At 34.0% G+C, this 21,927-nt stretch overlaps 2 protein-coding genes and 1 pseudogene across 3 annotated transcripts in view; all 3 read left to right on the top strand.

Moving 5' to 3' along the window:
* The window catches only part of LMAN1 (lectin, mannose binding 1), a 33,086-nt gene extending 21,572 nt beyond the window's left edge, over positions 1-11,514 (top strand). The window contains exons 9-14 of one of the 2 annotated variants that reach the window (XM_074279466.1): positions 3,017-3,210; positions 3,340-3,410; positions 5,861-6,014; positions 7,737-7,858; positions 8,263-8,322; positions 9,287-9,417. In XM_074279466.1, the coding sequence (XP_074135567.1) occupies positions 3,017-3,210; positions 3,340-3,410; positions 5,861-6,014; positions 7,737-7,858; positions 8,263-8,299 (578 nt within the window). In that variant the 3' untranslated portion in view covers positions 8,300-8,322; positions 9,287-9,417. Of the gene's footprint in view, positions 1-3,016; positions 3,211-3,339; positions 3,411-5,860; positions 6,015-7,736; positions 7,859-8,262 lie in introns of both variants that reach the window. The other variant, XM_074279465.1, reaches the window with a different exon arrangement.
* Positions 11,515-13,671: 2,157 nt separating this feature from the next.
* LOC141549695 (small ribosomal subunit protein eS17-like) lies at positions 13,672-14,320 on the top strand (annotated as a pseudogene).
* A 5,073-nt stretch (positions 14,321-19,393) lies between these two features.
* CPLX4 (complexin 4) overlaps positions 19,394-21,927 on the top strand; it is a 42,917-nt gene continuing 40,383 nt past the window's right edge. The window contains exon 1 of the mRNA XM_074279467.1: positions 19,394-19,645. Coding sequence (XP_074135568.1) covers positions 19,479-19,645 — 167 coding nt within the window. The 5' untranslated portion in view covers positions 19,394-19,478. The remainder of the gene's footprint in view (positions 19,646-21,927) is intronic.

Raw genomic sequence — 21,927 nt, 5'->3', positions numbered from 1 at the left:
TATATTGAAATTGTGAACTTGAATGATTGGAAGGATAGTGGTGCCCTCAATAGGAATAGAGAAGTTTGGAAAAGAAATATGGAGCAGGGGGAAGAAGAGGATAATAAATTCTATTTTGGATATGTGGGATTTAAGCTTCCTGTGGAACATCCAAGTTGAAATGTCCCATAAGGAGCTGGAAATGCATGAGTGGAACTCAGGGGAGTCTTCTGCATTTAGATGATAGTTGAGTCCATAGTACTTGATGAGATGAATAAGGAAGGGAAAGTATGTAGAGAAAAGAGAAGAGGAACATGTATAAGACTGTTTGCCATCTAGGAAAGGTGGTGGAGGAAGGGAAGAGAAAAGTCAGAACAGAAATGAGTGAAAGAAATAATGTTGTAAAAAATTACTCATGCATATATTGTCTCAATAAAAAGTTATAATAAAAGAGAGAGAGAGGAGGACCCAGGACAGGGCCTTGGAGTTTATCTATAGTTAGTGGGTGTGATATGGCTGATGAATCAGTCAGTAAAAGAGACTGAGAAGGAACAGTCATAGAGATAGGAGGAGAACCAAGAGAGAGAAGCATCCCAGAAGCCCAGCAAGGAATATATCCAGGAGAAGATGGTAGACAAGTATCAAATGAAGCAGGGAAAGTTGTTAATGTTGTAATGCTGTCTCTGAATCTCTTATAGAAGTTCTACGTTCCTTATGTGCTGAGCACTGGGAGGGAAAGTTTTTTTTAGTAAGGCTTGGTTTTATATTGTATTTAATCAAAGACTTTGGTCCATCTGTAATCCATTATTCTTAAATAATGTCCTTCTCAAAACTTGTCTTTTTCTGTTGCATTATCACCACCTTTCTGCCTTTGTTTCCCTCAGGCTTCTGTTGATTCTTCTGCCTATTCAGAGTCTGTTTGGGCATTATTCTCCTCTGTGTTCCACACATTGCCTGGATACTCTCGGGAAAAGGAGAAACACTAAGGGATAAAATAGAATTGAATTTTCTGATTTTCATTAGATCTGTCATTGATACTTTGCCATCTATCATTGTGCTAGATATATAAGTGCTGAACTTTTTTGGAATTGACTAGAGAAATAGTAAAGGAAGAGAGAAGAAAATGCCACAAGAAGGAAGAAATTATGGGGGAAAATGTATTATCAGAAATTTTATTTGGGCCTATGGGATTAAGGGTATGAAGAGGTTAGAAAAATAAATGGAAAGAAAAAGAAATGAAATAATATTTGAAAAGGAAGAATGTGAAGGGAAAAAAAAGACATTCATTTTAATAGTGATGACTGCATTTGTGACTCCAACCAATGGAATCATTGAACTTTCTTGATTATTTTTTAATAATTCAGCCCCTAGAACAGGAAGAATCAGACAATTGAGCTCAGTAATCCAGTGAACCTGAACCTAAAAATAAAAATTACTTGGGAAAAAAATTCCCTGTTTAACAAGAATTGCTGGGAAAACTATAAATTGAAAATTAAAGGTCACAAAATTTTGTTAAAAATAAAGAATCACGGTGCTAGGTGCTAGATGGCACAGTAGATAGAACACTAGCCCTGGAAGACCTGAGTTCAAATTCAGCTTCAGACACTTATTAGCTCTGTGACCTAGCACAAGTCACTTAATCCCAATTGCCTGCCCTTCTTAACCCTTCCCCCCGCCAAAAACTAGAGAATCAAGTTAACAGACCTTTTACAACTAGAGCTGGAGGGAAAGTTTTTTTTTTTCTTTTAAATTTAAAGTTTTATCTTTTTAGAGGGAGAATTTTTAACAAAATATGAGATAAAAAGATAATTACAGAAGACAAAATAGGTAATTTCATTTACATGAAATTGAAAAACTTTTACACTAATAAAATCTTCAATTGGGGGAAATAATTTTACATTAAATATCTCTGTTAAAGATCTTCTATCGAAGATATATTAAAAAAAGAAAAAGTTAAAGCAAATATATTGTTCAAAAGTAGTTCCAGTGGTAAGTGGTCAAAATATACGAGCAGCCTATTCTCAAAAGAAAAATTGCAAATTATTAATTACCACATAAAAGATTGTCCCAAATCATTGATAAAAGGGAATTCAAATCAAAACAACTTTGAGATTTCATTTCATAGAAAATTGGCAGAGATGACAATCAAATAGTTAATATTGAAAGGAACTGAAAAGACAGACATTAATATAGTATGGTAGAGTTGTGAACCATTCTAGAAAGCAATTTGTATAGTTTTGCTTTTAAAAAAAAATAGTAACTATTGAACCCATATCCTTTGTCCAAAGAGCCTGCAGCAAGAATATCTACTTCGACGAAATAAAAAGCATCAATAAAGGTTCAAAATACCCCAAATGCCAGAATATTCATTTTTTGTAGTAACAAAGAATTAGCAACAAAGTATAGATACTCATCATTGGGAACATGCCAAAACAGATTGTGACACATGAAAATAATATCATGGTACTATACTATTAAAAAATATTGAATTTGAAAAATACAAAATATAAAAAAGACTTCTTAGAAGTAAACAGAACCAGGAAAATAATATATAATAGCTATAGTCATGTAAATGAAAAGACATCTCTCCTCCATGAAACTAAGGGCTCTATGTTATGATTAAGTTTGATCCCAAAGTAGAAGTAAGAAAATACATCTCCCATGCAGCTTTGTAAAAGTGGGAGCTCTGGTTATTTAATATTGTGTGAACTGACATATGAGTTAGTATGATGGTTAGTTTTAGTGAATATTTCTTTTTTTACTTTTTTACTCTGTTATAAGGAATGGCTGTTTAGGGGAAGGAGGCATATATTTGGAAATTTAGGTGACATAAAAACAAGATTTTAGTCAAAATGAAAAATTAGTCATTGGAGGTGGTACAAGTGAATACCATTTTATATTGCCTAATTAAATTACCCACTGGCAAAATGTTTGCTGCACTTAGTAGATTATGGTGCCCTTGTGCTAATTTTGAGATATGTTTGAACTATATTACTTTAACAATGTGGTTCTGATACTCTAAATTTACTTTTTATAGCTGAAGAAATCTTTGAGAGTGTAAGTGATCGTGAGCTAAGACAAATTTTTGAAGGGCAAAATCGTATCCATCTTGAAATCAAGCAACTCAATCGGCAATTAGATATGATCCTTGATGAGCAAAGAAGGTATGTCTCTGCCTTGACTGAAGAGCTCTCCAAAAGAGCACTTGGAGGCCCAGCACAGGTTGGACAGGTGAGCTTAAAAATGTACTCAAAGCTCAGCACATGAGTGAGAAGTGGAAGAGAAATAATGGAAGATAAACTGTGTGGGTTGCATAGTTATTGAAAAAGATAATAAAATCGTTTGCATATCTCGTTTTAGGCCTCTCAACAAGAACTTGATACTGTAGTGAAAACTCAGCAAGAGGTCCTAAGACAAGTGAATGAAATGAAGTAAGTATGCATAAACATAGACAGTATAAAACAGATCACTTTTTAAAAAATTTATGGAATAAAACAAACTTTTCCATAATGTAGTAAAAGAAAAAAATGATTGCATGTGAAAACACAAATTCACTATGTATAACTTGCTGTTTCTTTTAAATACACAACAAAGTTTTCATATAAATTAACTTCCCCCCACCTTTTTTCCTTCCCTCACCCCCCCCCTTCAGAGATGGCAGCCATCTGCCATAGAGACAATTAGGTATATGTATAAAATTAATTCTACACATATTTCTATTAGTTCTTTCTCTGAATGCAAATAGCATCTTTCTTCATATGCTCTTTATAATTAATTGAGTTATTCGTTCATAATAGTCTAAATGATTTATTCACTCAAAGTCATTCTTAAAACATTTCTGTTATTGTATACATTATTTTCTTGGTTCTGCTCATTTCACTCTTTATTATTTTGTGCTTTTTTTCTAAGATGAATGAGTTCATCATTTCTTATAAATATTAGCATTCCATCACAATTATATATTACAGTTTGTTCAGCCATTCCTCAATTGATGGTCATCTCTGCAGTGTTCAATTTTTTGCCACTACAAAGAAAGCTGCTATAAACATTTTAGAATATATAGGTTATTTTCCTTTCCCATTAATCATCTTTGGAAATTAGTAATGGCATTGCTGGATCAAAGAGTATAGACAGTTTAATAATTCTTTGGGCATATTTCCAGATTGTTATTCAGAATAGTTGGATCAGTTCATAATTGTACCAACAATGAATTAGTATACCAATTTTTCCATATCCCCTCCAACATTTGTCATTTTCCCCGTCAGTCATTTTAGCCAATCTGATAGGTATAAAAATGATATAAATCAGCAATGATTTATAGCAGTTTTTTTTTTCTTATAACTATAATTTGTTTTATTTCTTGATTGGAAAATTGCTTGTTCAATATTCTTTGACCATTTATCAATTAGGGAATAGCTCATATTCTTGTAGATTTTACAAATTTATTTATATATTTGAGAGATGAGATCTCTTAGCTGAGAAACTGGTTTTTTCCCCTTTTTTCTGCTTTCCTTCTGATCTTGGCTACATTTGTTTTAACAAAACCTTTTTAATTTAACGTAATTGCAATTATCCATTTTACACTCAACTTTGTTCTCTATCTCGTTCCTCTATCATAAGTCTATAAAGTGATATGTTCCCTGTTCTTCAAATTTTCTTGTAATATCTTCTTATATCTAGTTTATGTATCCGTTTTGATGTTATCTTTGAAATGGTGTAAGAGGTGTGTGTGTGTGTATGAACACATATAGACATATGTGTATATATGTATGCAATTTGTTTCCTATAATAAAAATGCTAAGGAGATACTGAATTCATATATGACTTAACAAAGAGTTCAGATATTTTCTTCTCCATCTTTTCGGGATCTTGTGTTTATGATATTTTAGAGAAATTTTAAGCTAATCCAAAACATACAAAATTACTTTTAAGTAAAGAGGGAGCTTCAAAGAAGAGGACACAGAAGGAATTAGCAGAAGGGATGAAATAGTAGTAGTTCTCACAGGAATCTCTTCTTGATCAGAATAAAAATATGGGGTAACATGCAGCTTTTTAGTTCTCTGTTTTTCTGCTGTTTTCCTCTGATCCTTGAAGACAGAAAGTCCAGGTGAATACCAGAAAGAGGTTAAGTGGAGATAAGATTGCAAAAGAATTGCAAAATTATTTTTATTTATCGTGCTTGACATTTTTATTTTGATATCAAAAATTAAAAAAAATAATTAAAAACTCCATGAGGCCAAGAAAAATATTTTGATTTTTTTCTGTTTTACTAGGTTTTTTCCATGTGATAGATAACAAAATGTTGATCAAATGAATATTCTTTTGAGGCATTCTTAAATGCAACTATTTGATGACTATAATAAAACATCATGACCATTCTACAATATTTGATTCTTTAAAGCATAAACATAGGTTCCTTATTATTCATATTAAGAGCAATAATAACAATGCCTCTTATTTAGTGATTAAAGTTTTATAACACTTCACAGCAATCCTGGGAGGCAGATTATAGGAATATTAATCCCATTTCAAAGGTCTAATGACTAGAGCTCAGAAAGTTGATATGAATGTCACAAACCTGGGACTTGTAGGATGAGCTTCAAACCTAGCTCTCTAACCCCTTCTGGCACTCTTCACTGCCTCACAACCCCTGCCCTCTCAGTTTATATCTTTGAAAAGCTTTTTTCAAAATGATCTGTCAGATTTTTCCTGTTTAGCCTGTTAAGACTAGTGAATTTTCTTAATTTTCAAATAGACTTTTTAGAGTTGTTCTCCATGGCCAACTTGTTATTATACTGATTTCTGGACTTTGATAGTGCTTTGATCTCACACATTGTATCTTAACATAATTTTATCAAGTGTTGGGGATTTTCTTTTTCAGGAATTCCATGGGTGAAACCCTCAGGGTGGTCAGTGGAACCCAGCACATGGGCACAGCAGGCAGTGTGTATGAAACGACACAGCATTTCAATGATATCAAAGAACATCTTCATGTAGTAAAGAGGGACATTGAACACTTAATACAACGAAATGTGGTAACTTTCTTTTCATTGAACTTTTTATGATCTGTATCCTTGTTTGGTTTTAATTTCATTTAAGAAAAGAAATCACTATTGGCTTTTGATTATTCAAACCTTAGGTTTTCTTTTTTTTTCTCCCTCAATCATCAGTTTTTAAATCATAAAATGAATTGAAATACTTTATATTTCTTAAGTAGTTACCTAATAAAGAATACTCTTCAGGTAATCTGGGTTTTTTTGTTTTGGTTTGGTTTTTTGTTTTTTAAAGCAGAAGTGTTTTTTTTTTTTTGTTTGTTTGTTTCTTTTTTAAGCAAAGTAACCAATATCTGTTGTTATGATTGGTTGTAAGGTTGTTCCACTCCAGGTTTTATTTATCATTATTCCTGTTTTCTATATGCTTTTGAAATGCTGTGACTAATCTTCAGGGCTTTGAAGAGGAAGAAAGTGTTAACCATTTTAACCTGCTATTGAGCAGAATAATATCATACCTTGAGTAAAGGTTGCTGGTTACAATGATCTGTCTTGCTTTTTACATATCCTTTTACTGAGCAGAGTAAGACTTGTTGAGGTTTATAGTGTTAAAATTTGTTCAAAAATATGAAATACACATATTTTTATTAGAAAATTTTATATATGTATGAGACTGCCTGCCGTCTAGGGGAGAGGGTAGAGGGAAGGAAGGGAAAAGTTGGAACAGGATTGATTGCAAGGGTCAATGTTGAAAAATTACCCTTGTATATGTTCTGTCAATAAAAAGCTATAAAAAAAAAAAGAAAAAGAAAATTGTATGCAGGATAAAGTAATGGCCAGTGCTAAGTGGGAGAAGAGAAGGAAGTCAAATACTTTTTTATTTTGGTGAATTTTTACTGTTTTTCTTTCAAGTAATTTTTTCAGTAGTCATAAGCTTAGATAGCTGAGATTCATAGACCTTGAATGATTATTCCAAATATCATGTCTCTTTTGTTTTGCAGCTGAATGGGGAGGGTTGGGTCTGGGATCTGAAAGATTTGAGTTCACAATCCAGCTTCAGACACATACTAGCTGTGTGACTTTATAGTCTTCAAAATACTTTGATAAACATTTTCTTATTCGTTTGTTATAACTCTCTGAGTTAGATAGAGTAGGTATTTTCCACATTTAATTGATAGGAAAACTGAGGCTTCTGGAGATTGTGACATGTCTTAGTTCACTGAGGTAAGAAAGTAATAAAGATAAGTACAAAAAACAAGCCTTATTATTCTTATTCTTTTTTTTTTTTTTTTTTTTTTTTTTTTGCTGAGGCAACTGGGGTTAAATGACTTGCCCAAGGTCACACAGCCAGGAAGTATTAAGTGCCTGAGGTCAGATTTGAACTCAGATCCTCCTGACTTCAGGGCTGGTGTTCTATCTACTGCATCACCTACTTGCCTCTAAGCCTTCTCTTTCTTCATCTATTTCTCTTCTATGCCAAGCTGCCTTTCTGCAGAGCTTATATATATAAAGTTTAGTAAATTTACTATATCCAAGTAACCTCAAGTCATTTTCATAAGGGTGTGTGTGTGTGTGTGTGTGTGTGTGTAAGGTAGAGAGGATTAATTGCAGTGACACATGAGAGTGGCAAGTAGACTAGTAAGTGAACTTTGGAATAAATTGTTTGCAAGTCATTGATCTGGAATCGACTAACATCTGATTTTTGAAATGCTAAATGTGCCAGGAAATTCTTTAGGTATTATCTCATGTGCTTTTTTTGTCTTGTAGCCATCGAATGAAAGACCAAAATGCCCAGAACTACCACCATTTCCATCTTGTTTATCTACAACACACTTTTTAGCATTTGTAGCAGTACAGACGATGTTGTTCATTGGTTATATCATGTATAGGTAAGTTCCTTTTATAGAATCTGACCAGATTTTCCCCTTTTTCCATACACAGGTAGATTAATGGTAGTTGTCTATTTTAGTGAAAACAAAGAATTTATCTTAGCACTAGTTTCCAGGTTCAATAATGGGATAGGAGATTTCTATATTTTGAAATACACCAAAAAAGAGGCTCCATAGAGGAAGGTTTTATTTTTTTTTCCTTAGTTAATGATATTTTCACTTAGAGGGGCATGTAAAAGCTTTTAGAGGAGAAGACTACTTATATATTAAAACTTCTTGATTATGCAGTCTAACAAGTAGTAGAAATAAAATAGGTTGTAATAAATTGTTATGTTTTAATTTGATTTGTAATGCTAATTTTAAGTATTTTAACTTGTCTTAATATGTTTTGTGTGTGTATTTAGGACTCAGCAAGAAGCCGCAGCCAAAAAATTCTTTTGATCACCATTTTTGTACATGTACATGTATGTATGCACAGAACTTTGACTGTAAATGAGGGGATTTTTATGTGTTTAAATTGCTTCAGTAGTCTAAATTATTACCTTTTTGTTAAAATTACCTGTTGAAATGTTAAGTTGTGGTAAGAATAAACCTTACAGAAGTGAGAACTACAAGAAAAACTGTGCACAGTATATAACTTTATTTAAAATTTATTGAGTTGATAGTTGATGGTAGAACAGCCGTGAAACAGTACGTTTATTTCCAGTGTGTGATTAGGGTAAGAAAAACTAGGGATATGGCTCCCAAATGATGATTAGTACATTTGATTTCTGGGACAGAAAGTTTACTTGTAAGATTATAATGTTATAAGTAATTTTATTTAAAAGAAAATTTATCCACAATTAAGAAGTTGACCTAAAGTCCAAAGTATATAATTCCCCTATCATGGTAGTTAGAGTAACCAAAGTCTTACAATGTAGGAATCACTGTATTCTAATCAAAGACTTAATCCTGTCATCATTTATATTGATGTAATTCCTTCTGAAATCAAAGGTCATTTTGCCCAAGTAGAGCTTTTTAAAATAAAGATCAAGTTGTTAGCATTTCATAATGCCTCTGTAGAACTCTTAGGTTTTTTTTCCCCCTTTCAACGTGGTTATAGTACATTTTATTTTGAAAGGAAACTGGGGAGGGAGAGAATTAAAGCTGCTTTTTGCCTAATTTTCATTCACATGAAAGGCATTCTTCTGATCAACGGTTCTTACGGGTATTTTGCCTATAGATTCATTTCATACTCTTAAATGTCTTCACCTCAAAGAAAGTCGCTTAAATCTTCTTTTAAAAATGCTTTTTTTTTTCCTTCCCAATTTATAGTTTAACTCAGTCTTAACTATATTTTAAAAATATAGCATGTAAATTCAGCTCTAGGGTGCACGGGATTTGAATATTGTAAATAACTCAAAAGTAACCACTGTGTTTGAATTACAGTGCCATTTCACTACACAACCTTGAACATATGAATTTGTACAGCCCTTAAAAATATGGAATACTCTTTCTCATTGTAATTTCAAGACTTTCATGAGCAGTTTTTAAGAAATAAAAAGGTAGACTTTTGTGAATTTTTTTTTTTAAAGCTTCAAGTATTATACATTTGTCAGTAGGGTTTGTCTCTTATTGTCTAAGTATAAAGAGTCTTCATAAAGTCCTTGAAATTTTTACACTTCTACCTTTGAGCTTTAATGATTAAATTTGTGTGCATGATGATAATTTGTTCAATTGCATTTAAAAGATTATCAAAGTTTTTTTTTTTCCCCTCTCATAACTGAACCTGATCTAAATGTTTCAAAATTAACAGAATTTGCCTTCTCATCTATTCCAGCCATTTTTTATTTGTCACAAATCTTGGAATAAAAATACATGCTATGTAACTCCATAAGGTCCCAAGCTAGTGACTTTTTAATACCACTTAGAAGTTGATCTTTTTATGCCTATATAGCGTACATGAGGACTCTATGAAGACTCTAGTTTTGCAATATTCTATTAGTGCTATTATGTGAATTGAGTCTTACTATTACAACTTTTATGAACATTTGATCTGGGGTGATAAATAAGATTATTCCAGTCAGTGATATTTCACTCTACCATATTTACTTAGCTGTAATAGGAATGAATTTTTTCCTCTTTATAATGTTAACATTTTAAAATCTATTTGGGCACATGGATCATTTTAAAGACATCACAAATTTATTCTTTTTTAGCAGTCCATAAGAAATTTTAATACCTTCAAAAGAAAGTTTAGGTTGTAAAATAAGAAATTCATGCTAATCACCCCTAAGGAAAAAAGCTGCCAAATCCAGTATTAAAAACTCCACAGTCACACTGTGCCTGAAACACTGAAAGGAATACCAAATCTATGCAGAATATTTTTGTCAGGCTAGAATTCAAGTGATCTCATTCTGATTACAGCCTAGACAAGTGGATACCTGCACTATACTAAGAGGGCATAATCATGCATTTTAAACTCCCTATTCCTTAAATATTGAATTGCTTTGAAACACTAAGTCAAGTAGTTGGGAAGGGGCAGTGCTGTACCATTAATTGGGTCTGGTTTATCTTCTTCAAAATAATTGAAGATAAGTAGATTACTTATGAAGAAAAGTGTTTAAACTTGGTGGGGGAAAAAAAAAGTCACTGCCAGGATTCTTTAACTTCTTTGTTATTTCGGATAATTAAATTTATTCACTCTCACACCAGCAAATATTTTACAGGGTGCCTTGGATTAAAAAAAAAATTTATTTAGAATATATCAGTGTTCTTTGTGCTCAAAAAGTCACTTTTTAAAGAATGCAATAACACAATGATTGTCAACTATTGATTTGATGTACCTTTTTTCATGTTCTAACCTTCCATAGCTATGTTTTATTTAATTTGAAATTTTAAAATAATAAAACCATACCAGTAAATCATGTATTATCTGTTGATAGTATCTACCAACATCTTCCCTGGTTTAGAACTAGTAGCATAACATAGCACTTCCATCATTAATCCCATAAGCTTTTGTGCACTGATTCTTTTATACACGTAACTTCTTAAATGCTCTTTTTTTAAAATTAGGAACAATTCTTATATGTTATTAGTCACCCAGAATGATTCCTGACTCCTGAGTCAGCTTAATAGATGACTTTTAAACTCACTGATATTCAGCCCACTGTGTTAAATTCCATCCAAAACCTGCCTACCAAAAAAATTACTGCATTTAATGGTAGTCGTGGTTGTGTTGTTTTGTACAAAATTAAAGATGACTTTTTAATTGCAAAAGCAAAATAAGGACAGGAGAAACTACTTGAATAAGAAGTTGCCTGGCATAATGTGTTACAAAGATACAATCTTGAAAAAACATATTGAATATTAAAATCTGGTGACTGGATTTCCCTGACCAAATGTTCATTATAGGAACATAGTAATTAAAAAAAAAAAAAGTTATATTGTTTTTAAAAAACTGATGTAAAATCTATACTTGCAACTTTTTAGATCTGTTGCCTATTTAAGATAACAATTTTATTGATGTTGCTGTAAAATTGAAGTGATTTTCTAGCCACTATTAATTGGATACTTTTTCTCAAATTATTTTGTTTTCTGACTAATGTTACTTGATGCTAGCTGGAATTCAAGAAAAGACATTAACCTTATTCAAATAAAGAAATATTTTATTAAAATTATTTTCTCTTTTATTGAACTCTGATAATACCATAGCCATATATTTATCAAGGCAGTGTTTCATTTTTTACCGTATTTTAAATTTTAAAATTACCGTATATGAGATACTATGCTGGTCATGATATGAAGTACCAGTATGTAGATGTCCCTGGCCAAAAGAATTAACACTCTTGTTGTGTGTGTGTGTGTGTGTGTGTGTGTGTGTGTGTGTGTGTGTGTGTGTGTGTGTGTATGTGTATGTGTGTGTGTGTATTACTATTACTATAAATGTTTAGATACATAAAAAGCATAACAATGCATTACACTTTCATCCATCATCTACCCTTTAAAATATCTGAATTACATGAAAAGATAGAGAAGAAAGGCCAAAAAGCAATCAAAATATTTTGCTGTTCAGGGCATGAAATTAAAAGCTTTTAAGAAGTACACTTTGCCCAATAAAAGCAATGAATGTCACCTGTAGATCCTAAAATAGGGTTACACTAACAAGTGCCTCTCATGCCTGTGTGGCCATAAGCCACTGCTGCCATTTCCAGGGCCAACATACTATATCAGGATGGAATTAAGGGGAAATGAAGCAGTAAGTATATAAGAATTCAGAGAAGAGAACATTCATCATGTAGTTTGTTGACCTATACAAGGAAAGTTTCATGAAGATAGTGGTATATGGTTTAGGTAAAGAAAGAGAGGTAAGGATTCCAATGGAAAGGCATGGAAAACATGAACCAATGTGCAAGTTGTGCCACTGGGACAAGATGTAGATCAATCTGCTATTAATCAAGAAGACATTTCTTCAGGGGAATGTTTAGAAATATCAGGACAAGATTATACAGAACCTGCAATACTAGGTTCTTGATGCTTAGATTTAAAAGAACTCTAGATTTCAATCTCTTATCTGATACATGAATCTCTTTCACATAATCTTCAATGAGGATTGTATACCCTCAGCTTGAACATTTCCAATGACAACACATTCCACTTTTGGGTAGTTTTTACAGAAAGTTTTTCCTTTATGTTAAGCTAAGACCTACCTCTTCATTATTGCCACTCATTATACTTGGGGTCACATAAGAATTTGGTGAAAAGGAGTTGTGAATAGAAAAAGTTAAAGCTGTGGACTCTCATAAAAGATGCTATATAAATACCAGTTGTTAGTTTTAAAGATGTTTTTGTTGGTGTTTTCTGTTTTTTCCATCACTGTACTATTTCTAGAGCCATGCAAATTATTGCAGGTGTCAGTGCCCCGTGGTAAGGCCCTTCCTCATCATGTCCCTGATTATGCAGCTCACCACAACATATTATCCTCTTTTTGACCTTTTTTTTTTCTTTCACATTTGCTTGGAAATCTCCCTGTGTCCAAGTTGCCCCATTCCTTCTGCTTCGAGTTGCCCTTGGGATTCTAATTCTCTACTTCCCAGGACAAGTAGACTTTTCAAATCCTCCAGCCTTCATCCAGTATGTTTCACATCTCTCTTCCCAGATAACCTCTTTACCAAATGAGCATTCATCCTCACACCTCCAAAGTAAAACTTCCTTCTTTCTCCATCCTTATCAGTCCTTCCCTCTTCATTATCTATCATCTAGATTCTTCTCTTTTTGAAACCACAAAACTCATCTTCCTATGGCTAGCCCTTAAAACCTGGCACATCCCACATCCCACTTATCCTGCTCTCCTTATCCAAAAACAACAAAAACCACTGATTCACCTGAAGGCAGGGTATGACCAGCTTTTGTCGATAATGCCTCTTTTCTGCCTCTTCACTGTTACCTCTACCAAATGTCTACCTTCACTTCTGTCTCACATTTTAAAAAGAAGTCACTTTCTGGTGATTGCTTTTTTATCATTTTGTTGCTGTTGCTTTTCTTGCCTTATGTAGTTATTCACTTCTGTATTTCTATTGTTTAGGTTGTTTAAGAAGCAAATAATCTCTTCTGGATTTCTTCCTAAAAATGTTTCAAACCCTTCTTTATTATTGAACATCCTTTTCTTGCCCAGTATGATTAAGCTCAGATTGCAAGATGGTTCATCCTGAATTGTATCATGAACTCCATAGATTATATTGTTCCATTCCCTTCTCCTTTTTTCTAGTGGGTGTAATCTTAAATTCTAATATCTCAAACTAGGACTAGGTAAAAGAGACCACTTTTTGCCTTATTACTTAAATGGGCATTGTATCATTCAGATCGAGAAGTGGGAAAGACCTTAGCTTGAAAAGGCTCATCTGCCATACATCTGGGGCGATCTCCAGTCATCCTGATTTATAGCTTGCCACAGAACCTAAATGGTCCCTTCATTCCCCGGAGCCAATATGGGTCACGTTCGGACCAAGACCATGAAAATGGCGTGAGTCATCATCGAAAATACTACACCCGCTTGGACAATGACTTCCATACCAACAAAGCGCTTGTGTGAGGAGATTGTCATCATCCCTGGCAGAAGCTCTGCAACAACATCTTGGGATATGTTATTCATGGGATGAAGCAGATCTGGAGAGGCCCCATAAGAGGGATCTCCATCAAACTGCAGAAAGAAGAAAGAGAGGAGGGATAACTTCCTGAGGTTTCTGCTTTGAATCAGATCACTGAAGTGTACTATGATACCAAAGAAATGTTGAAACTCCTAGACTTTGGCAGTTTGTCCAACCTGCAAGTTACCTAGCCCACAGTTGGGATGAATTTCAAAACACCAAGAAGAGCTGTTTAATATTTACATTTGTCTTCTTTCCAATAAACTTGGGAAACTCCCCTCTCCCCCCCAAAAAAAGTCTCTCTCTCAAATCCAATTCATTTGTATGTCATGACATCAACCTTTTGGATGTCATGATCCTTTTTAAGAATGAAGGACAGGAGGCAATTAGGTGGCACAGTGGATAGAGCACCAGCCCCAAAGTCAGGAGGACCTGAGTTCAAATCTGGCCTCAGATACTTAATACTTTCTGGTTGTGACCCTGGGCAAGTCACTTAACCCCCATTGCCTCAAAAAAAAAAAAAAAAAAAAAAGTGACAAACAGTAACAAGGTTTAAATATTTAATATTAATAATAAAACTCTTGAGTTCCAGATTCTCTCCCTTCCTCTCTCCTTTTACCCCTCATTGAGAAGGCACATGTGAAGTTATGCAAAATATTTCCATAAAAGTCATGTTGTGTGGGGAAAAAACCCCACAGATCTTCAACCCCCACCCCCAACTCTCAAGAAAAAAAAAAAAAGTTTACAAAAACTGCTTCAATCTATATTCAGACACAATCAGTTCTTTCTCTGGGTGTAGATAGTATTTTTTTTGCCATGAATCATTCAGAGTAGTCTTGGTTCTTTGTACTGCTGAGAAAAGCAAAGTCATTCACAGCTGATCATCCCACAACATTGCTATTATTTTGTACACAGTACATTTTGCTTTGGTTGCACTCATGAAAGGCTTTCCTGGTCTTTCTGAAAGCATGCTGCTCATCATTTCCCATAGAACAATAATATTCCATCATAATCACATACTATAATTTATTCAGCCATTCCCCAAGTGATGGGCATTCCCTAAATTTCCAGTTCTTTGCCCTGAGAAAAGATCTGCTATAAATATTTTTTTACACATAAATCTTTCCTTTTTTTTAAGTCTCTTCTGGGATTCATGTGTAGTAGTAATATTGTTAGGTCAAAGGATATGCATGCTTTTATGGCCTTTTGGTCATATTTTGACCATTTATCAGCTGGGGAATGGCTCTTTATTAATAAATTTGACTAATTTCCCTATTCATTTCAAAAATGAGGTTTTCAGAGAAATTTGCTTCAAAATTCTTTAAATAATTACTCTTGCTAATTGTATCCACTCTCCCACCCTGTTTATTTTCTCTCTCACCTTATCTCTCCTCAAAAATATTTGCTTCTGGCCAGCTCCCTCTCCATTATATTCTCTCTTCTATCACCCTTCTACTTTCTCTTTTCCCTTTCCTCTCCTACTTCCTTGCAGGGTAAGATAGCTTTCTATACCCATATTGAATGTCTGTGTTATTTCCCCTTTGAGTCAATTCTGATGAAAATAAGGTTCCCTCTTTCCCTTCCCTTCCCCTCTTTGTAAAGGCTTTTTCTTGCCTCTTATGGCAGATAATTTGCCCATTTCACCTCTCCCTTTCCTTTTCTCTCAGTACATTCTTTTCTCACCCTTTATTTTTTTAGATAATATGCCTTCATATTCAATTCACATCTGTGTCCTCTATCTATCTATCTATCTATCTACCTATCCTCCTCCTAATTGCCATAATAATAAAGTTCTTATGAGTTACAAGTTATTACCCTCCCATGTAAGAATGTAAAAAGATTAATTTTATTAAGTTCCTTAAGATTTCCCTTTCCTGATTACCTCCTTATGTCTCCTGAATCCCATATTTGAAAATGAAATTTTCTCTTCAGTTCTGATCACTTCATCATGAATGTTTGGAAATTCTCTATTTCATTGAATATCCATCTTTCCCCCTGAAGAACTGTACTCAGTTTTGCTGGGTAGCTGATTATGAGTTGTAATGTCCTAGCTCCATTGCTCTTCAGAATATCATATTCCAAGCTCTTCAATTCTTTAATGTAGAAGCTGCTAAATCTTCTGTTATCTTGACTATGGTTCCACTATATTTGAATTGTTTCTTTCTGGATGCTTGCATTATTTTTTCTTTGATCTGGGAGTTCTACAATTTGGCTATAATATTCCTGGGAGTTGTTTATCTTGGAATTTCTTTTAGGAGGTGATAGATGGATTCTTTAAATTCTATTTAACCTCTGGTTCTAGAATATCAGGACATTGTCCTTTGATAATTTCTTGAAAGATGATGTCCAGGTTTTTTTTTTTTTTAATCATGGCTTTTGAGCAGATCAATAATTAAAAATTATCCCTCTTGGATCTGTTTTCCAGGTCAATTGTTTTTCCAGTGAGTTATTTCACATTGTTTTCTAATTTTTCACTTTTTTAGTTTTGTTGTATTTTTTTCTCGATTTCTCAAAAAGCTTCCATTTACACAATTTTAATTTTTAAGGAATTATTTTCCTCAGTGAGCTTTTATACTTCCTTTCTCATTTGGCCAGTTTTGTTTTTTAAGGCATTCTTCTCCTCATTAGCTTTTTATGTTTCCTTTGGCATAACTTTGATTTCTCTTCCCAATTTTTTCCTCTACTTGATTTTCAAAGTTCCTTTTCAATTCTTCTAAAGCAAAAGACCAATTCTTATTTTTCTTGGAGCCTTTGGATGTAGGAACTTTGACTTTGTTATCTTCCGAGTGCGTGTTTTGATCTTCCTTGTCAGCATAGTAACTTTCTATGGTCAGAATCTTTTTCTGTTGCTTTTTTTCATTTTTCCAGTCTGTTATTCAGCTTTTAACTCTTTCTTAAAATAGGGTTTTGTTACAGAGTGGAGAGTGAATGTCTCAAGCTTCAGGGGTTTTGAGCAGTTGTTTTCAGAGATCCTTCTATAAACCTGTACTATGAGCCAGTACTGCTATCCAGATCTGAGTATGGACAAAGCAACAAAGTCCTGCCTCAGTGCCTGCAAAGAGGCCCCTCCAAATTCCTTCTGACCAGCTATTTAGCCCCTTTACTTATGGATAAGATCTCCAGAAGCCACCTTGTTGATTCCTCTGCTGCTGCTGCTGTTGATTCAGTGGTTCCCAAAGTCTGCTCATGGCTTGCTGGGACTCTTCTCATGCCCTGTTAGGAAAAACTTTTCATGCCAATCTTTCACGTCAACCCTGGTATCTGTTCCATGAGAGGTCTGAAAATTGCCTTCATTGCTGCCAATTTGAGATCCCAAGACCTGCTCCTAGCTTCCTGGGGCTGCAATTACACTCTAGACTCACCCTGATGCAATAGACCTTCCTGCAAACCTTCCAAGCCACCTTCTGCTGGAAAATTGTTTCACTCCATCTTTTTGTGGGTTCTGGTGCTTGAAAAAATTTAGTCATTATTTAAAGGTCATTGAAAGGGTAGGGGGAAGAGCTCAGACAAGTCCCTGCTTTCACTCCATTATTGTTTTGGTTCCACCTTCTGTCTTGTCATATTCTTTTGGAATTTCTATGATCCTTATATTGTCCCAATGTATTCTGTCTTCAAGGTTAGTATGCTTTATTTGCATAGTGAGCATATTTTCTTTCACTTCTTGTTTTTTGCTTCTCTTCTAGATATCCTTCACTTCTACATTTTTGAATTCCCGATCTTTACTCTCTTTTGTTTCTTTGGTGAAGTGTGCCATTCCAGATTCAAGTTTTTCTATTCAGTTCATTTTTTGCTGTATAGGAGGTAAAGTCTATCTTGTAATTATCATTTCTCTTTTAAATCACTCAGTAACAGCATATTGCAGTTCCATGTTCTCAAATTCTGCAGAGCTCTCTGTCTTATCAAGTATTGGATCATTTTTCTTTATTTTGTAGTATTTTGACCTGGATACCCGGACTCATTTACTAGATCTTAAGACTCTATTTCCTTATTTTGTTACTATTTTTCCTGAGATCTATCTCTTTATATTCAATGTCTTTGATTTTATTCTTCCTGAAATCTGTAATATTTTTAGTTTCCATTGTCCGCTTGCATTGTTTTCCTTACCACTCATTTTCTGACTTTCTGCCCCCTCATGGCAGTTTTCTTGGGGACTGGATCACAAAGCATCTCATCCTCCTCTAAAATTGGGCAATTTGTGAGTAACCAATTCATAGTTTGCCTTAAGGGACTTTTGGGTGGTCAGAACCAGCCCTAGCTCTTTCTTTCAGGCTTGGTGTAATTCTGTATGGATCCACACCCACACATGGTGTCAAGTTGGTGATTTGTCCAATTCCCTCTGTTGTTCAGTTCCCTGGGCCAGCATTAGTATTAAAGAGCCTGTTTTCTCTAGCTCAGAGATATACAGCACTGGTGCTCTTGGGTTGTAGCCCCTGGCAGACTTTTGCTCCTGAAAGGTCATGGCCAAGTTGGCTGTTTTGACAGCTCATGGAAACATTCACAACTTAGAGCTGAGATCTCACAACACTGGAAAGAGGAAGGGAGAAATAAGAAGCAGAGAGGATTTGATATAAGTGAACCAATGCTGTATATTTGCATAGGTGGTACAACCTTGGTACTGTTAAGATGGGAAGTGGAGGAGGAGTGCTGACTAAGCTCAGGATTAGCGAGCATCAATTTCTGTATTATTTGCTTGTTTTTAACCTTATTTTGGATTCTGAGTGAGTTAGACCATAGAGCCAGCTGAAATTGGTTTGCATTTGGTACATAATTTGTTTTTGAGAGATTCACAAGATCATGGGGATTACAGAAAATGTCTAGTCCAACATCTTCTTGTCATGTATCCATCACTGCACACAGTTACAGTTCAAGGGACCACTCCTATTTCCTTAGAAATAGGTTTGTCAAGGTATTCAGCAGAGTAGCTATTGAGCAGGACAAAAACTAAGCAAACTCAAAAGCAAATCCCTGCCCAGTGCTTAGAGCCCAATGAGATAAAATGATAGATAAAAAAGGATTATTTTTGTTTAATGAAGCATTCTGGTTCTCAAAGCTCACTGTACTGTTTTCAATAGGAATATTGTGCTAAATGATTGGAATTTGGAAATTTCTCCAAGTTTTGTTTTGTTTGTTTGTTTTTTTAATTGAAAAACTTCCTGATAGCAGGAATAAAATTAAATAAATTGTAATAAAATTTAAAAAAAAAAGGATATAGAAAGTAGTCAGTTTCATCTAATGATGGTGGGATGGGCTTTCCTCCCAGAGTAATCTGAACCATCTGCCTCTATACACTAAGGAGTTCACTGCTTTAATCCAGCTTATGGCCGACAAACCAATTTTGGCAACCTCTTTTCCCTATCATTATGTCCTTGAAAAGCTGATGAGGTTGTGTAGAAAGCCTTTTGCTGTTAAATTATTTGCTAACATTGGGTAAATTTTGAGAATTTTTTTAAAAGATTTTATTTGAGGCTTGGTTTTCACTTTTTTGGAAAGAGACCATGACTTTCTTCATTAAAAGCATGGTAAGTGACCAAGTTAAGAATTTAGGCCTTGGTGGTGGTACGGAAGAAAAAAAAGAAGAAGGAGGCACTTCTGATCCCGCTGCTGCACGCGGAATGACTAGAGAGGAGTATGAGGAATATCAAAAGCAGATGATTGAGGAGAAGTGAGTATATATATGATTGCGGATGCAAGACAAATCTGTGAGAACTGAGTGAGTCATGTCCTTTCCCTCCCAGGTGACAGGCTTCCCCCTTCTTACAGATCTCTGTTTTTCTTCATATGCTAAATATGAATTCAGAACAGCAATACTCAACAGGAGGGTACAACCAAAAAAAAAAAATCCCAAAGTCAAGCTTTCTCTCTGCTCCCCTTCTCGGTGTCGTGGGTGAATGCCTAGCATGGTTGTGTTCTGCTTGCATGGATTGGAAAAAGTTCATTTTGGTCTATTAGGCATGGACCAGAGAGGCAAATTTAAGTCAAAATTCCATAGTCATGTTCAGGAATATACTGGAAAGGATCTAGTGGAACTTCCACATCCCAGAGAAGTTAAGTGCCTTCCTCAACATCATATAGATAATAATTGTAAATGATAAGGTTTGAACCTAAGTTTCCTCTTTCTCAATCAAGTACTCTTTTCCTCTGTAACAAATGCTGAGTATGACCCATTTTCATTTTCAAAATTGAAAGTAAATAAATACTAGGAAAAATGAGCCCAATCCTCCTCCTTTTCTGGTTGCAGTTCATAGAAGACTGGGAGTTCAGAATCCTAGAGAGATGATAGAGAACCTAAGACTCAGGGTGATTTAGTGACATATTCATTTGAAGAGATGAAAAGTACATTGGGTTCATACAAGTCGTCTTCCAAATAGTTCCATAAAAAACAAAATAAATCTGTCAATATTCCAATATATACACAGAGATATATGTGGGTATGTATATATATTTATATTTATAAATATTTATATTTGTTATAAATATTTATACATATATTTATAAAGCTCATGATGATGATAATAAATATATCATTTGGGAGAAAATTGCTTTTTTCAAGCTAGAGAATGAGTGGTTACTAATGCTTAGTAAAAATCCATCCTTTTTTTTAATACCAAAAAAGTTAATTAAAAGTGTTTTAACAGTCAGCTCAGAAGTGAAGCAAATACCCATCACTTAGAGTTTGAACTGGACAGTTTATGATTTCAAGGACTAGCATTTCTAATGCTGTGTTTTGCCATTGCAGCTATTTCACTAATGATCAATTATGTAACAGTTTTCTAAATCTGATACTAAGGTGATTATGGGTGAAAAGGTTAATGACTTGAGAGATCTAGGACGTGTAAAGGGTTGAGTTTAATGGTCACTATTCCCATAGTTTTGTTCAGAAAAATATGAGTGTTTCTGTCCAACTCAGCCTCTAGGAGGGGGCTATGTAGAGGAGCAGCCCTGAAGAAAAGGGGATGTTCCTGTTCAGGATTTTGTCTCAGGGCAAAGCCAGGGATTGATCAAATAGAAAGAAACTGCCTTATACAGTTTGAGACCCTTCAAGTCTACAATGCAAGCATTTGTAATGCCCTTTCATCACATCAGAAAAGCAAGTAGAATGAAGAAACAGCAAATGATCTAGAGCAGCAGTTCTCAGAATTCTTGATCTCAGGACCTTTATACTGTTAAAAATTATGAGGAGTTTTTGTTTGTGTGAGTTATATCCATCTATATCAATACAAATTAAAACTGATAAAACTTTGAATATTCATTTAAAAATAATAAGAAATTCATTGTTTGTTAATATAACACATTTCATGAACAATAACTATTTTCCGAAGCAAAAAAAAAATTTATGAGAGGGGTGTTGTTTTTATATATATATATATTTTTGCCAGTCTCTTTAATATCTGGTTTAGCAGGAGACAGCTGTATATGAGAATATCTTCTTCTATGTTTAATATGTGCAATTTGTTGTTTTGGTGGAAATATACAAAGAAAATCCAGCCTCTACAGATATGTAGTTGAAAAAGGAAGAAGTATTTTATAGGTAAATAATATCTTAATATCAAAATGAATTATTATGATCAGACTCCCTATAAGGGTATTGGGGACCTCCAGGGATCTTCAGATCACACTTTAATAACTATTGCTGCAAAATGTACATATTATATAAACATGCATATACATGTATATATACACATACATATGTATGTAATGTTTACAATATGTATTATAAGTACATAGATATTTATATCTAATCTCCATATAATCAAAAAAAAGCAGTTTCTAGTTAACTGATTTCACAGATTCTTAGCCTAGATGCAAATCCAACCAATAGCACAGTGCCAACATTAAAATTATTTTAGCCTTTGTACCTTATCATGTAAAGAGTGATCTAGTTTAGCTACTCAAAACACTGTCTCCAAAACTGACATCCCAAGTTTAATTTCTGCATCTGCCCAG

This window comes from Sminthopsis crassicaudata, chromosome 1 (genome assembly GCF_048593235.1).
Source record: "Sminthopsis crassicaudata isolate SCR6 chromosome 1, ASM4859323v1, whole genome shotgun sequence".
NCBI classification, from domain to species: domain Eukaryota; kingdom Metazoa; phylum Chordata; class Mammalia; order Dasyuromorphia; family Dasyuridae; genus Sminthopsis; species Sminthopsis crassicaudata.
Note: the sequence above shows the minus strand (reverse complement) of the source record. Positions and strands in the feature narration are given on the sequence as shown.